This window comes from Epinephelus moara, chromosome 13 (assembly GCF_006386435.1).
Source record: "Epinephelus moara isolate mb chromosome 13, YSFRI_EMoa_1.0, whole genome shotgun sequence".
Lineage (NCBI taxonomy): Eukaryota > Metazoa > Chordata > Actinopteri > Perciformes > Serranidae > Epinephelus > Epinephelus moara.
Window position 1 is genome coordinate 17,265,532 of NC_065518.1, and position 16,795 is coordinate 17,282,326.

General features: G+C 41.4%; 2 protein-coding genes across 4 annotated transcripts in view; one reads left to right on the plus strand and one right to left on the minus strand.

Moving 5' to 3' along the window:
* LOC126399393 (hyaluronan-binding protein 2-like) lies at positions 1–8,439 on the plus strand. 2 transcript variants are annotated; one of them, XM_050059292.1, is made up of 13 exons: positions 1–116; positions 223–269; positions 735–824; positions 911–1,021; positions 3,569–3,688; positions 3,877–3,993; positions 4,210–4,381; positions 5,637–5,728; positions 5,848–6,088; positions 6,162–6,304; positions 6,517–6,654; positions 7,622–7,764; positions 7,939–8,439. In XM_050059292.1, exons 1-13 carry the CDS (start codon positions 100–102, stop codon positions 8,092–8,094), a joined length of 1,587 nt encoding a protein of 528 aa, XP_049915249.1. In that variant the 5' UTR covers positions 1–99; the 3' UTR covers positions 8,095–8,439. The 2 variants fall into 2 exon arrangements, with proteins under 2 accessions (XP_049915249.1, XP_049915248.1); XM_050059291.1 differs by having other exon boundaries at positions 7–116; positions 223–235.
* Positions 8,260–16,795, minus strand: part of nrap (nebulin-related anchoring protein) — a 24,264-nt gene continuing 15,728 nt past the window's right edge. For both annotated transcript variants that reach the window (XM_050059290.1, XM_050059289.1), the window contains 17 exons: positions 16,651–16,749; positions 15,895–15,999; positions 15,647–15,754; positions 14,682–14,795; positions 14,395–14,592; positions 14,028–14,132; positions 13,515–13,613; positions 13,285–13,389; positions 13,056–13,163; positions 12,544–12,855; positions 12,361–12,465; positions 11,513–11,611; positions 11,269–11,373; positions 11,038–11,145; positions 10,477–10,788; positions 10,024–10,179; positions 8,260–9,291 (listed from right to left, as the gene is read on the minus strand). In XM_050059290.1, the coding sequence (XP_049915247.1) occupies positions 8,983–9,291; positions 10,024–10,179; positions 10,477–10,788; positions 11,038–11,145; positions 11,269–11,373; positions 11,513–11,611; positions 12,361–12,465; positions 12,544–12,855; positions 13,056–13,163; positions 13,285–13,389; positions 13,515–13,613; positions 14,028–14,132; positions 14,395–14,592; positions 14,682–14,795; positions 15,647–15,754; positions 15,895–15,999; positions 16,651–16,749 (2,547 nt within the window). In that variant the 3' untranslated portion in view covers positions 8,260–8,982. The remainder of the gene's footprint in view (positions 9,292–10,023; positions 10,180–10,476; positions 10,789–11,037; positions 11,146–11,268; positions 11,374–11,512; positions 11,612–12,360; positions 12,466–12,543; positions 12,856–13,055; positions 13,164–13,284; positions 13,390–13,514; positions 13,614–14,027; positions 14,133–14,394; positions 14,593–14,681; positions 14,796–15,646; positions 15,755–15,894; positions 16,000–16,650; positions 16,750–16,795) is intronic.

Sequence of the window (16,795 nt, forward strand, 5' to 3'; positions counted from 1 at the left end):
ACTCTGGGTATTCAGTCATCTACGTTGTGCTGACAGTGACACACGGCACCATGCTAACCGCGGCGGCCCTGCTCATAAGCCTGAGTATACTAGGCGTTCATGGACAGAACCCACATGTGAGTTTCTCATTATCTTTATGAAGTATTCAGTGAAGGATGGTTTTGTTTTGATTCATATGGAAAAGTTGCTGATCTATTCTCTGCTGTGATTTTGTCGTTTCAGCTGGATAGCATATGTAAGACCTCTTTCTTCAGTTGATGACACGCGTGGTGTGTGGTGACACGCTTTATATTAGTGCCACTGAGATCTTCAGATAGGTTTATTATTTGTATTTAGGTTATTTGGTTTCACATTTTTAAGACATTTTATGGCATCTTATTAATTTTTTTCAATATAGTTTAATCTTTAGGTGAGACAGAATGGTGGAGGATTATCTAATGCAAAGTGGTTTTAATGCACTTTGTTCTATCTATAACACAGTCAACACCTCCATCATTTCATCCTGTTCTTTATCCTACTGCAATATACAGTACGCTTGTATGAACTCTAATGTCAAAATCACCATATGAGCTAACTTTGAGTATTAAGTAAAAAATCAGTAGCTGTATTTACACCAAATTGCATGTACGGCTTTACTAGAAAATGCTCCAACTAACTACAAGCACTACAATTCATTTTGATGACTGATTTTGTTGCCAAACTCCAGTGTGTAAACAGCTCTCTGTTCTTGGCAGACATTGATTACGGAGACGACTACACCACTGACGCCCCTAACACTGATTTTGATAATAACGACTGGCTCTTTGACCTCTTAGACGTGTCCCGTAAGTGACCCTGAAAAGCTGTGTTTGATTGTACTGCATATCTCCATCTTACTTCTCAACATGTAAACTCATACTTCCTTTCCCAGATGCTTGTGATCCAGACCCTTGCTTCAACGGTGGCTCGTGCCAAGTTCAATCCGCCACAGCATTCACATGCCTGTGTCCTGAGCCGTACATAGGGAAGAGGTGTCAAAGAGGTAGGAATTCCCAACTTGGCTTCATGATAAGTTCATTTTGTGAGGCAAAGGAACTGCAATTTCTTTGTATTTATTTTTTCATTTATTACTATTATTTTTTATTTATTTTTTATTTTTTTATCCTAACCCCTGACCCCCTTAGATAGGCCCCTACTGTTGCTAGGTTGGACAATCTTGACAAAAAAGAAACATGGATACGCCAGGTTTTTTTGGCTGGAGACCATATTAAATAGTTTCTAATTGTTATGCAATATTGCTAAAAGAAGCTGTCAGGAAGGACTGGAGCATGTAATGGAAGAATATATTCACGATAATGTCGTGTATATCCAAATAACCTACACAGCACCCTATGTCACATGGATGTTAGCATTGCAGAGGAACATTACCTTTACGTTGCATTCCATTTCTGCAAATAGCAATGAGTAGGCTAGTCATCTGCAGGGTAGGCAGGGTGACTGCACCAGTATTCTCGTATTTTCAATGAAGTCAGAATAAGACCTAAAGTTACTTTAGGATGGTATGTAGCCTTACAGAGATAATAAACAAAGCAACTTTAGCTTTGATCTGGCCAACAGTGTCACATTAAAAATATGTCAGCAACCAACCTATTTGTTCTTTCCAAATCTCTTACTTTAGCACAGCAGTAAGGCGGAAACAAATCTGGCTGATATAGGTGACCTGAGATTAGGCTAACTACTCTCGATACAACTCTATGTTAGCTAGCCTAGCTAGTTTAGCTAGCTAGCTAGCGTTTTGCTAACATAATCTAACTTTAGCTGTGACCACAACATAATGTGTCTGTTAAGATTGTGATAGTCCTTCAGCAACATCTTCTAACCATTTTCAAAATTTGGTTTTCTTGTCAACATAGAGAAGCCTGCTCTTTTCCTAATTCCTTTATCATTAACACAACAATAAGGAGGAAGCAAATCTGGCTGATGACGGTGAAATGAGATGGGGCTAACTCCTCTTGATGCAGCTATATGTTAGCTAGCTAGCGTTTTGCTAACATAAGCTAACTTTAGTTGTGACTAACTACAGCAAAAGTGTCTGTTAAGATTGTGACTGTCCTCCGGTCACATCTTTATTTATTTAACCATCTTCAAAATTTGGTTTTCTTTTCAACATAGAGAAGCCTGCTCTTATCCAAATTCCTTAAACTCTACCACAGCAATAAGGAGGAAACAAATCTGGCCGACGATGGTGACCTGAGATGTGGCTAACTCTTCTTGATGCAGCTATATGTTAGCTAGCCTAGCTAGCATTTAGGGGTCCATGTCATTGGTTCGACATCCCATTAGTCCGACTGTCCGCGGTGCTGAACGGATTGAGGCGGAGCAGGCTCACGGCTTATGTGTTTGTCACTTTCTTTTTCATTTTAACCCACACCATGATCTTTTCCTAACCCTAACCAAGTGTTTTTGTGCCTAAACCTAACCAGACCTTAACCACAGCAACATGAGGATTTCGGAACGGACTTCGGAACAATGAGTTTAATATGGTCGGAACGATGGTATGTCGAACCAATGGACTGTCGAACCAATGGGCAGTTCCCGCGTTTAGTGAACCTAAGCTACCTTTAGCAGTGACAACAACATAATGTGTCCGTTAGGATTGTGATAGTCCTTTAGCCACATCTTTTAACCATCTTCAAAAATTTGGTTTTCTTTTCAACATAGAGAAGCCTAGCACATAGCCTGCTCCAGGAATGAGTCCTCAAACCCAGATGTTTGTGAGCATTTTACCACTCTAAGTTCACTCGTCTCAATGTCAGTGGGTTTTTTAATGGGTTTTTGGTTAACACAAGTTTAAGAGACTTTCCCGTTATGTTCCTCGACATAAAATACCCAACTTGTGAATTTTTAAGCTTTTATGTGTCTTAAAAAAGGTGGTTGCTAACAAGTGGCTAAATGAGACTACAGAACGTCATCACACCGACCACAGCTTTACAGCCTCCTTGAGGTAGGGGTGTAAAGACGTGACCATGGTGTAGTTCTTTTATGGCCAAACGTTAACATTTTACTTCTAGTGACTGAATTTAGGCTAAAATCATGAAAGTGATGTCTTGTGGTGTTAATATTGCACAAGAAAGTTTATTTTCTGCAATAACCCAAAATCCAATGGAAAAATCCCATTGGCTTTTTGACCAGGGAACCTGAGTTATGCTCATGTTGGCCTACAGAAAAACATTATCCCTGGAGCACTTGAGCAGTGGTTTTCCAACTGTCAAGTTTGTAAAAAAAAAAAAACACACTTTATTTTGATGTGCAGTGAATATCCAGCATATCTAGGTATAACAGGTATGAGTAAAGTTGACTGAGGTTCTGCTGAACTGTTGCTGAACTGTCACTGGAATACAGAGCGAAAAGAGGCAGGGCTTAGGAAGGGTCATTTCTGTTTTTTTGTGTACCAATCTATTTTGATGACTTCAAAACTAACTGTAGTCCCTTTCACAATCATTAAAGCTTATTGCAATATCTCAGTGTTTCCACACAAGGTTCCTACGTGTCTAACCTTTACTTCTGACAACTTGTTTTGAATATTTAGTGAGAAATGTCTGCCAGAACGTCAGATGTGGTCACGGTGACTGTGTCGTCAATCTGAAGAAAGACCCTTTTTATGAGTGCAAGTGCAAACCTCCCTTCCAAGGTCCTGACTGCAAGACAGGTGAGTATCCCAAACCTATCTTAAACAATTAATTTTTGAATGAACTGAGCAGAACAGTACATTAAGTACCTTGTTTTGGTCAAGCAAGAAAAATAGGGTTGCCATTATTCTTTGAGGGCCCCAGAATCTCCTGCTACACCCCTACTAATGTGCACTATTGAATTGTTTATGTCTTGTTTCTGTATCAGCTCCAGTGTCTGCCTGTGAACCCAATCCTTGCCAAAATGGAGGCTCTTGCACAAAAGGGAACCGCCGCTTGCGCTGTCTCTGTGTTGATGGATATTCTGGGAAATTCTGTGAAATTGGTAAAGACTTTGCAAATGCTAGAAAAAAAGCCGATAATGATCTAATACAAGAGACCAAAAACCACTTTGTCCTCAGCATATTTTTGTAACAAATTATAATTTCAGTTCCACTGCAAGTAAGAATAAAATGACTGTATTTGTGCATTTGGATGTTAAAAACTATTCCACTCCTTGAGCTCACTTCAAATTTTCTTCTCACTCAATCTTCTTGGACAGCTGCCACTGACTGTTATGAGGGAAATGGAGAGACATACAGGGGTGTCGTCAGCGTCACAGATGATGGGCATGAGTGTCTGGACTGGCATTCAAATTTTATTGTGATGAATGGGGACGATCCTTTCTCCATGTACTCAGACTTTACTGGACTGGAACTGAACAACCACTGCAGGTAAAGACAAATTATTCAATATTTATTGAAGTTTAAGAAATACTTTAATTCCTGAATGATCATTTATATATGAGTTACTCACCCTGTGTTTCCTTGAATTCGGAAAGTCAAAGTCAAAGTCAAAGTCGGAATTTTCAGATACTACACCTCAACATGATCTTAAACCTACTCATCATATTTTTCCGCTTGGGCAGAAGCCCGGAGAATTACTAAAACGACACTGAGGGCGTTTAGCGTTGTATCTAAATGCAGGAGGGGTCAGTGGTAAAAAGTTGTCAGCGATTAGGTTTAGGCAACAAACTACTTAGTTAACGTTAGGAAAAGATCATGGTTGACGCTAGTCACGTTAGGCGACTCACATAAGGCATCGGGGTTTAGATTTAGGCAACAAAGTTACGTGGTTATGGTTAGGAAAAGATTGTGAATGTTGCTGAAAAAAACCTGTCATGTGGCACAAACGCAGTGGTGAGAAGGGGTCAGTGTTAAGATTTAGGCAACAAAACTACTTGGTTATGGTTAGGAAAAGATCCTGGTTGGCACTATATAGTCACGTGAAGCAACTCAAGCAAGGCGTTGGCAGTTAGGCAACAAAACCATATACTATGTGGTTACGGTTAGGAAAACATTGCGGAAGTCGCTAAAAACACAACCGGCTTTGAGTAGCATAAACGCGGAGGTAAGACGGCAACAAAACTATGTGGTTATAGTTAGGAAACGTTTGCAGATGACGCAACAAAGCACCCGCCTTGAGTGGCACAAACAAGGCTTGAAACGTTGCGGTGTGTTGCTACAAAACACCTAGCTTTGAATGACACAAACACACCTTGAAACGTTGTGGTGTGGCACAAACGCGACTGGGAAGGCAGCAGTGTGTTGCGAAAAAACCCACCTGGCTTTGAGTGGCATAAACGCAGCTGAAGAGATTATGGTGTGTCACTACAAAAAATCCCAGCTTTGAATGACACAAATGCGCCTGGAGGTGTATCGCTAAAAAATATAAACACCAGTCTTGTGTGGCACAAACGTAGCTAGAAAGGCAGCAATGTGTCACCAGAAAAACACCAGTCTTTGAGTGGCACAAATGCAGAAAGGAAAGTGATGTCATTTGTTTGTCACAAACAAGCTTGTAATATAACACTGATTGTTCCTTTGTGTTGGCAACTTCAACACTTTTTCTCTCGGCTACTTTTCAAATATGGCTAAACAAATTATCATGTCTTTATTTAATCTATTTATTACTCATTCTAAATTTTAGAAACCCAGATGGGGATGACAAGCCTTGGTGTTATTATAAGAATCAAGGCAAACTGACATGGGACTACTGCAAAGTCAAGACATGCTCTGAAGGTGAACACACACACACACACACACACACACACACACACACACACACACACACACACACACACACACACAGTATGTAGTGTATGCTCACACTGTGCTCACTCTTCTCTGATGTTCCCCAGCCACTCCACCCTCACCAGTCCAACCAGTGCCAGGCCCTGCACAGTTCTCCCAATGTGGGATATCCCAGAGCCAGCCTGCTCGCAATAGCAGGATTTTTGGGGGCAGCAAGTCTCTCCCTGGTGCCCACCCCTGGCAGGTGTCTGTGCAGGTCAGACAGAAAGGCTCCACTGCTGCATTTGGTCACTTCTGTGGTGGGATCCTCATCACATCCTGCTGGGTCCTCACTGCTGCACACTGCATGTAGGTTTGCATTTTGTTTGTACGCCCTTTACAACTGCTACTACAAGCTAACTTAGTTCAATTGTTCTTTCAGTGAGCCTCACTATGACTACCAAGTGGTGTTGGGAGGAGTGAACATAGAGAAACAGGAGGAGATGGACCAGACCATCCCGGTCATACAGACGATTCCTCATGAGAACTACAAGGACAACACAACTGCTCTTTACAACGACGTTGGTTTGTCACATTCATCACATATAATGTCATTTTAAACCAGGATAAACTGCACTCCATAGAGAGGTATATGCAGATTTGGCATCAGTCTTTTCTGATAATGCGTTACGAATATTGTTTTCATACTTTGAGAAATGTTTATAGAAAGGTAATTTGATTCGTTTACACATCAAATGATTAATGTCACTCACTGTATGTGCTCATTTCCTGTGCAGCTCTGCTTAAACTCCAAGTTACCGACAGCCCTTACTGCGCCAAGGAATCCCGCTTTGTGAAGACAGCATGTCTACCGGACCAGGTGTTCTCCGCTGGAAAGGAGTGTGTGGTCTCCGGATGGGGAGCAACTGAAACACGTAATTAGCTATTTATAAAAGTCCTTTCATGTTATATAAACAGATTATTTTGATCATAATTCAGTGTTGTATTTAAAGCTGGGGGACCTTTAGAGACAGGATGGTCTAGATCGATGCAGCAGAGGTCAAGATATCCCGAACTTTAGTGTCTAGTTTGGGTTGAGTTCCAAAGACACTGGACCGTTTTTAACGCATAATACAGCTGTGCTCCATTGACTCTAATGCAATCGTTTCAGATTTCCTTAATTTTCAGGCTGGTTTTGTGGATTTGGAGCTAAATGTTGTGCCTGGGGCACGTTGTGTATTCATGATACTCGTTACCTGGAGAGGTTTCTTCCCTGTTCCGAAACCAAAATCAAACCCTGCAAAGTGTAGGGTTAGCTAGCTAGCTACTGAAGATATATATAGCCTACTGAATGTATTCACATGCTGCTTTTGCTTTTTCAGTGATTATAACAGTGAAACAAAGACCGACCTTGCTGTACAGGATCCAGAACCTGATATTCAACCAGCTGTGTCATCACATTGTGTCAAACACTGTTCATCTGCACACACCGCGATGCCACACAGCTGGTTCAGTATCAGCAAAGTTTCCCTTTATATTCATTGTCTTGTGTGGTAATCAGCAGTGATGTGGTGGTTCACTTTTACACTGTGATCTGTAGCCTATAGTTCGGCTTTAGCTTCTAACTATCTTTGTCTTTTTAACCTGTTGTTGCTGCTGAGTCAGTTTGACATCCTGGATATATCCTTCAATAGCTTTTTTGTTTTTCCAAATATTTCTTCAAGGAGTGCAGTTAGTGACAGTGTGGGCTCCATGCTAGCGCTGACAGCTTGATGGACCATCACAAAGGGGCGGGGCTTAGCAAAGGGTCAAAATGCCTTTCATGGAAAAAGCCAGTTTTGTTCTTTATGCCAGTGTTTTTTCTAACTGTCATTTAAACTCACTTTGACCTCCACTTTTCAGAGAGGTACAGCAGCCAGCTGTTGAATGCTCGTGTTTTCCTGATCTCTGACCAGCGATGCAAAGATCCCAGAGTCTACGGAAGTGTACTGGACAACAGCATGTTCTGTGCAGGGACTTTGCAGGGCGGCATCGACTCCTGTCAGGTGTGTGTGAATGTGAAAAACCTGCATGCAAGGTGCGCATGCAAGAGCTGTTAAAACATTTTCGTGGCTGCATTTAATTCTGTTTGTATTAAATTTAACAGTTTGTGTAAGAGGAGTAAAAGATCCAGACTTGTACATGTACATATTCTTAACTTGCTCTTTCTAACTCTACAGGGTGACTCAGGTGGACCGTTGGTGTGTCAGCAGAATGGCACACACTATATCACCGGTGTGGTGAGCTGGGGTTATGGCTGTGCTGAGAGGAACAAGCCTGGTGTCTACGCCAACGTCAACGCATTCACCAGCTGGATCAAAAGCAAGATCAACTGAACTGCACTGATTCATTAATTACTGTAGTGTTTGCTGTTTGCCCGAAAAAGTATTCTTTATTTTGGAAAAAAATACAGACCTCAGCTCAGTTTGCCTTGAAAAAAAGTTTATTTTATCAGCATTAAAACCAAGCATTTACTCCCAGCCCAGCTTTGAGTTAAAAGGGGCACTGATACGAACTCACCAAGCTGAACCTGCCAGACAAAATGTAGATCACACATGATTCCAGTCGACCTATACTGCTGTATCACCGAGCCTAGCTCAAAGTGCACTGGATTAGCAGACCTCGTAAGAAAACTTCATGTTTTGCATGGCTGTAATAAAGTTTGTGCCTTGTGCATTTGATCCTGCAGCCTGTGTTTATCTCTAAATATTACAAAAAAAAACAAATTATGAAAATATCCTCTGCAGTGCTGGCCGTAACTCTGGTCCAGCTCCATAACTTCTGATCACACTCAATATACAAAAACAAAATGCTGACTTTCCTTTTCATATTTCAGTCAATTTTGTCTTGAATTTAGTTTTGGTAATCTTGATGTTTTTGCTGTAGCTGGTGTCGTACGTGGTCCTTTAGAGGAGATTTAACCAAATTCAGAAGATGGATAAAGTGTCAAGAAATACCTTGCATTCAATCTGAAAATAAAGTCTCTTTCTGAGAACCTTCATCACATACAATCCTTTCAACTAACCTGACAAGTCCTGTCCTGATTCAACATGCTTCAATCCCCCCTTTTTTTCTATTTCAACATTTAACAGTTCATTGTTGCACCTACAGAAGCTCCGCTCGACATCTCATGTAACTACAGAGTCATCTCATCAAAGTAGATACCACAAACACCACCTGTAAAGTGGCCATCTCTAAACACTATCACCTATAAAAACTCTGATCTACGCCTCTTCTATCGCAGCAGCTTTACTAGACATGGACGTGTTGACTGTGTTGTGGAGGGCAGCCGATGAGGAGGAGGACGAGGTGGTGCTGGACTTCTTCTCCATGGATTTAAAGGTTTTTGAGGTTGTGGTGGTCGTGGTGGACTTTTTCTGGGCCGTCTGGAAGGTCTTCTTCCTCTTGACGTGGAGGACCTCCATGGCGTCCATGTTGACGCCTTGGTTAATCTCCTCGCTGGTCTCCACCTGCTCTGAAGTCTGCTGTTGCTGCTGCTGTAGCTGCTGCTCCATTTGCTGCTGGTGATGCAGCTGAAATAAAGACATGGAGAAAGTTTATTTTGGGTTTCTACTAGAAGGTGTTTACATGCTTTAATGTTCTATAAACACCATTTTCCTCAAACTGTCTGTGCTGGATTCACCCTCTGTCTGAAACACCCCGTTTAAGCGCCTGTCTCTTTAAGACCCCCTCCCAAAAAGCCCATTCTGCTTTGATTGATCAGAGTTTCTGAATCTTCTGGCGTCCCTGCACCATCACTGAAGCTGGGGAATGACTGTTAGAGAGTATAGCCACACTTTCTACCATGAAAAATCACCAATAAAAGCTTCTAAACTCAAAAAGTGACAACCAGACATGTTCCAGCGGGAATATGATCCAAAATTGGGGATAAACTCAAAACATCGGCAACCAAGATTACATGTTTCCCTGATGTTAGCATGTAGCTATATGTAGCATTGTATTTCATGTAAGCACTTAGCAGTAGCGTGCCTGAAGTGGATCAAGAAATTTGTCATGAGACAACGTCAGCTTGACTTGAAAGTAGAAGAACATGCTCGAAACTGAGTTTTCAGGACGGCCTAAACCTGAGGTTTTGCTGACAGGGATTACCTTTACATATGTTTACCTCATCTGAATTTTTGGCCATGTTAGATATAAACATCACTTTAACATACATGTAGATAAAAGGAAATGCATAAAAGGTCCCCTTCATCCCATAAAAAAAGTTTTTCTATAGTAAATGACTAGAATTCATCCTCCCTCACCATCATCATGTGCTGATAATTTGCAATAGCCTCGTCAGTGCTGACTCCCTCAGCAAGCCCCAGCTCTGCAGCCCGGCGGGCGAGCTCGGCCTTGTGGGAGCCTGGAGGGGTCCAGCCCACTCCTCTGATCCAGTTCAGGTCTGACTTGTAGTTCACCTGCAACAAAAAGGGAAAAACAATCAGTCATGTTAAGATTTTAGGAATCAAAGTTGTTGAAGTGGGTCCACAGGACAAATAAATGGATGAGGTTAGTTATATTCTTGCCATATTTCAAATTAAGGTTCCCACAAATCAACCAGTATTTATACACTCAAATACTACCCTGCCTTTAAGTTTTCTCGATAAAATTGTATGATTTATAGAACTCATAAATTAACAGATATAACAACACTGGCTGTAACAAACCCCTTTAAAAACCTTTTTACAACATACTTTGCATGCAGCATGACTCACATCACTCTGCAGCTTGTAGGCCTGCTTGGCATGCTTGACATTGAGCTGCTCGGGGTCGCAGGTGTAGTCATGGAGCTTGCGGCGGTAGGTGATGTCACTAGCCTGAGCCTGACTCTTTTTGGCTTGCAGGAACTCAGGCTGGTCGGCATGGATTTTGTAGTGGGCCCGGTCCTCCTTGGATTGGCGTTTGTACTCCAGGTTGCTCTGGAGTTTGCTGGCTGCCAGAGAGTGCACCATCTTAGGGTCATCCTCCACACAGCGCAGCCCCACCTGTTGGCCTTTGTCCTTCAGATGGGACTCTTTGTAACGGAACTGTGGGAGGGAGAAGGATAAAGTTTTCAGTCTTCAGACAGCTCTCCCAGCTTAATTAAAGTTGTTGATTCTAAATGTAGTTTTAGAGTTTTATAGTAAATGTGGATTAAAATTACATGCAGCTACTTCTCAATCCCCTGCCAAAAGAGCTTAGACCTTCAAATGAATCTTAATTTGTGCTTCAAAAATGTCAAGAAAAACTAAAGCGACTCAAATCCTGTCACAAACTGAATCATCACATGAACTCACATCGCTGGCAATTTCTCTGGAGGCCTTGGCGGTTTGGAAGGGAATAGCATCCAGCCTCAGGTCATAGCCCGATGTCTTCACCTGCTCCCCAGATGCCTTGTAAACTTTCTACATGTGAGAATAATTTTCAAGATAAACAAGTCATGAAGTAATATTGGCAGCTTTCGATGTGTATATAAAATCATTTTCTTGTATTTAGGATTGTGGTAAAGTATGTGAGGCGTGCCTTACATCACTAATCTGCAGGGCGTTCATCTTGGCTCTGACAAAGTCTGGATCGTCTGAGTGTAAAGTGTACTTGTGCATGTCATCATTCTTTCCAGATTTGTACAGCCTCTGCAAAGACATGAGCAGGGTATCAACATTGTCATTAACAGCCTACAACAACCACATGTTTTGTGTTTAGGATTTTACAGTTATAATAAAGAATGAGCCTTTGTATTATTTCTTCAGCATGTTTATATTTTCACCTCACCTCACTGCACTGCTGATAGCTCGTCTTAGCGTGGACAATATCAGGAGAGTCAGTCACTGAGGTGAACTTCAGCCTGTCTGGCAGCTGACGATACTTCTTCTGCATGGAGGAAGACCACACACACACTTTAACAGCAGGAACGACAGATGGCTGAGACTTGTGTGCAGAAGCCGTTGCACAACTGCTGTGAGTGGGTACAATCAATGTCAAACACTGTAGTGTCTCTGTGTTTCATTACTTGAAAATGCATTTAACAGTGGGAAACTACAATAATATGAGTGGTATGTTATGCAGGCTATATCACTGTCAATTAGTATAGTTTTTGTTAAGTGTAAGTATGTCATAGGAAAGTAATAACAAATGTCATAAAAAGTCATGGTATTGTATGTCAAAAAAAATGATTAAAAAGTCAGTATAGTACAGCATGAAAAAAATAATAAAAAATAATAATATGGTATAGTATGTCGTCCAAAATCATGAAAAAAAGTCATAGTATAGTATGTCGTCCAAAATCATGAAAAAAAGTCATAGTATAGTATGTTGTTATAATGGCTCTAAAATGATACCAAGTAAAGAATTTTGAATTAAAATGCTCTCAAATAGTCAGTTTAGCTGTTAAATATTTAAAAATCTCTCCTGGGGGAAAATCTCCCAAAGCCATCTGAAGGGTTTGGTTGCAGAAGGTGGCGAATGAAAAATTCGAAGGCTTTCAAACAACACTGAGACCTCCATGTAAGGAAAGAAAGAAAGAAAGGCACATATTTTCTTTCTGGTCATATTATCATGAGGGTGGTAAGGTGTGCATTATAGACATATTTCAACTCATACCATTTGAGACATCTACTCACATCACTAATTAGTTCTCCAGCCTTCTTAGCTGACTCCAGCTGAGGTGCGCCCACACCGTCCCAGGCCACTCCTTTCATGAAGTTAAGGTCTGACTTGTAGAGTTTCTACACATGAGACGACATAATGCGTCAGTCGAGTTGAATCATTTCAGTAATTTCCCCTTCATCATCCACGCCTCTCACCTCACTCTGCAGGTTGTAAGCCGCTTTGGCCCACTTGACCTTCATGTCATCGGGCAGCACTGTGTACTCGTGCAGCCTCTTCCTGTAGTCCTGATCGCTGGCAAGGGCCTGGGCGTTCTTAGCTGTCACCAGGTTGATCATGTCTGGGGTGAGGTGGTACTGCCCGCTGGCTGTCAGCGCGTCCTTGCGGTACTCCTGGTCGCTGGCCAGCCGGCCTGCATGCAGGCAATGCAGGAGACGCGGGTCTTCCAAGACGCTTTTGACCCCGATGTGCTTCCCTTTTTCCAGCAGGTGGTCGTGTTTGTACTTGATCTGAAGAGACACAGAAGTAACAGCTATCGTTTACTGCAACTTAATGTCATATATCTGCAATAAATCCTTCTTTTCTTCTTCTTTGTAACTCTATGATCATTTGGTTGCATTGTAGGCATTTGATATATGCATGAGGTCTCTCTTCAGCTGGATATTTTGGACAAATATCAGTAATAGTGTTTAGTCTAGTATGACCTTACATCACTGGCGATGCCTGTGGAGCTCTTGGCAGCCTGAAAGGGGATGTCCTGCATGGTGAGTTTGTAGCCCTGAGCCCTCAGAGTGTGCCAGGACTCTCTGTACTTGATCTAAAGCAGAGACACAAACACCAAATGAACATTAACCTTAAATAACACACACTGTGAAAAAAGAAGTCGCAGCTGTTTGCAGTATATTGTATGGTGCAAAGGCCACAGGAACTGCTACTACCTCACTAAAGTTGGCTGCGTTGATCTTTGCCTGTGTGATCTCTGGCCTCTCTGTTGTGATAGTGTAGTTATGCTGGTCATTCACCCCCTTCTGTTTGTACAGACGCTGAGGGAGAGATATAAAACAGCTGTGTAATGTTGACACACAAGGATTTGCAAGTGCAACTTGACTGAGCAAATAAAAAAATAGAAAACTAGAACAGAAGTGAAACAAGAAGCTTGGTGTCTCACTTCATTTGTGATCTGTCCGCTGATTTTGGCGTGGACGATGTCTGGAGAGTCAGCGACAGAGGTGTGCCTGAAGTTGTACGGCTGCTGACGGTACTTTTTCTGTTAGAGAGGAAACAACAAAATGAATCTCTGTTGTTGGGTTTTGCTGATTTAAAGGTAAATTAAGACAGTGTTTTGTTTTGTATTATCAAGGAAATCAACATTAAAAATCCAGAAAATGACAATATCGACACACAAGAAATGCTCATGATTACAAATCGTAGATATGACATTAAAAATTTAAGGTTTCGGAAATCAAATGGAATTTCCAATCAAGTTAGATATGGAGAGATGTTTAGGGTCAGGTTAGTTTATATATGAAAAATTTAACTTGATGTATGCAAAATATTGAACTTGGGAGAATGGAACCCTGGGAACAGGATATGAACTACAGGTGGAAAAGAGCAGCATTAAGGACTGTGCGTGCAGTAAACAAATAAAAACAATGATAAAAAGGAAAGGAGGATGTCTTACATCACTGATGAGGTCTGTGGCCCTCTTGGAGCCTTCAATCTGCAGAGCCCCGGTGGCGATCCAGGCTGCACCACGCAGGTAGTTCAGGTCAGAGCGATACACTTTCTATGACAAACACACATATCACAATACAACGTTCAAACATCCAGTTGGATCACTCCTTTAGACTTTGAGCTGTTCATTACTGAGGTGACACTGCCTTGTGTGGCGGCTAAAACACTTCAAAGTATTACAAACTAGCAATAGAAGCACTTAAACATTTAAACAACATAGTGGAAAGCCTGTATGGTGTGTATATGTGATATCCAATAGGTCAAACATTGGTTGAAAAAGTGTAAATTACAAACCGATGTCGCAGCTATCTCACCTCGCTCTGCAGGGCGTACGCTTTCTTGGCCGCCTGCACCGTCATGTCATCGGCCACCGTGGTGTACTTATGCAGGGTGAGCCTGTAGTCCTGATCACTGACCAGCGACTGGGCCTTTTTAGCGTGGGAGACCTCCAGCATGTCCATGGGCAGGTGGAACTTGGAGAGCTCCTTCGCAGAGTCCTGCCTGTATTTGATCTGGAGAGGGAGAGAAAGACAAGGGAGAGAGTGTTTGTAAGATATTACTGGAATTTTGTCCTCTGAGGTACAGTTAGGAGGTTACTTACGTCACTCTGCAGCTTGCTGGCATGGACTGAGTGAGCGATGTTGATGTCATCCTGCAGTCCCTTGGATCCGATCATCTTGCCTTTGGTCTTCTCAAATTGTTCTTTGTACTTTTGCTGAAATGACAAATCATTCACTTTCAAGATACTGTTGTAAGATACTGTGTAAAATGTTTCAACAGTGTGTCGAATAGACAGTTAACCCTAAGAGACTTGCAGGATCACCGCCAATCAGATGACATTACTTTCTTTACGGTGCTATGGCACACTCATTTTTTTAAGCTTGTGAGGTAGGCTAAATTTTGGCGAGGGGAAAAACTGGCATGGCCATTTTCAGAGGAGTCTTTTGACCTCTCACCTCAAGATATCTGAATGAAAATGAGTTCTATGGGTACCCATAATTCCCCCCTTCACAGACATGCCCACTTTTTGTTAATCCCATGCAGTTGTAGCATGCATTCATAATAAACGTATTATTTTTGCCTATTAGAAACATAGTGTATTTGAATATTTCTGCATACTGGGGTCCCTAAACAGTCTTGGAGTTGTATAAATTGGGTATGACTGGAAAGCTGATGCTCTTGTGGATCCAAAGAGCCCAATTTTTTTCATGTGTGATGATGTCAGCCCCCATAGTAGCAATTTCATAGTGAGACCATTTTTTAAACGCCTTTCACTGTATAAAATGACCTGTAATGATCTGTAGGATAACCACAACCCCATGAAACTTTACATTCACAAACTAGAGACCTCAAGCACTCAGAGGATGTTTAGTTTTCATAGGTATATTGACAATAGGGTGGTTTCTATGGTGTTCCTCAAGGTCTTGGTGTCTTAATGGGGTATTCTGCAGGGATTTAAGTGGCCAAAAAGTGTTAAATTTTGCACCAAATCTTTGTTACAAATGGACACTTTTAGGCACATACTAAAAAATGATGTAACAAGATAACAAGATGTTGCAAGCTCACATCACTGAGGATCTCTGCAGACGCTTTGGCCGACTGGAAAGGAATGGCATCCAGACGCAGCTTGTATCCGCCGTCACGTAACTTCATCCAAGATTCCTTGTAACAGCTCTGTAAACACACAGATGTACAAACTGAGCTCCACATGGAAGACCTCACACACACACACAAAGGCAGCTGACTGCATGACTGATTTACTGTTTGATGGATTTCATGTGTCTCCGTGTGAGTTCTTGACAGTGTGGTTTTACCTCGCTGAGGTTCATGGCATTGAGCTTGGCCTGAACCATCTCAGGAAGCTCCCCGCTGAGGGTGTAGTTGTGCTTCAAGTTTTCACCCTTCTCCCTGTACAACCTCTGCAAAAACAGAAAGGCATTTAGTATTAGGTTTTTTTTAGGTGCACATCCATATATTTTGCACTTTAATCTATTTTAAATTCAGAAGTTTGTTCCTTTATTGGCGTTCTATCTGCCTTATGGGAGATCATCTTATATTTACATCTAATGTGTTTATATGTTTGTTTACTTAGTTATCACATGCTTTATGTGAGGTCTATCTATGTATGGTTTTAGTGCCTCTTGATATACTATCTGCTGTCATATTCCCAATTTTTGTATGTCATATACAGGGGGGGGGGGTTAAATGTTATTTTTAAATCTGTAAATTGATATTTAATTTAATTTAATTTATTTCAATTCAATTTAATTTGAAAAGCAAAAAGGGGGGGTAAATAAATACATTTAATTAATTAATTAATTTCTCACTGAACATTACATTTTACCTCTGTCTATTCGTTTACCTCATATATCTCAGGTTTTATGTGCAGTAGCAGACTTGTTTAGTCTGGCACAGCCCCCAAGTGCAGCCAAAAAAGAGCACAAGTTTACATTTTTTTTAGCAAGATGTGAAAAATCATAACCATTGCAGCTGACACAAACACATCAGGGTTACTGCATTTTAGTTGCTGGCTGTATCTGTTGCATTAAATTAACAACAGCTGAACTTACATCAACAGCCAGTTTGTTGCTGAGTTTGGCTTGGATCATCTCTGGAGTGTCTTCAATGCTAGTAAACTTCAGAGCACTCACGTGCTGGCGGTACTTTTTCTAGATATGAAAATGACAAAGAGATGTCATTGGAAGATGAAGATAC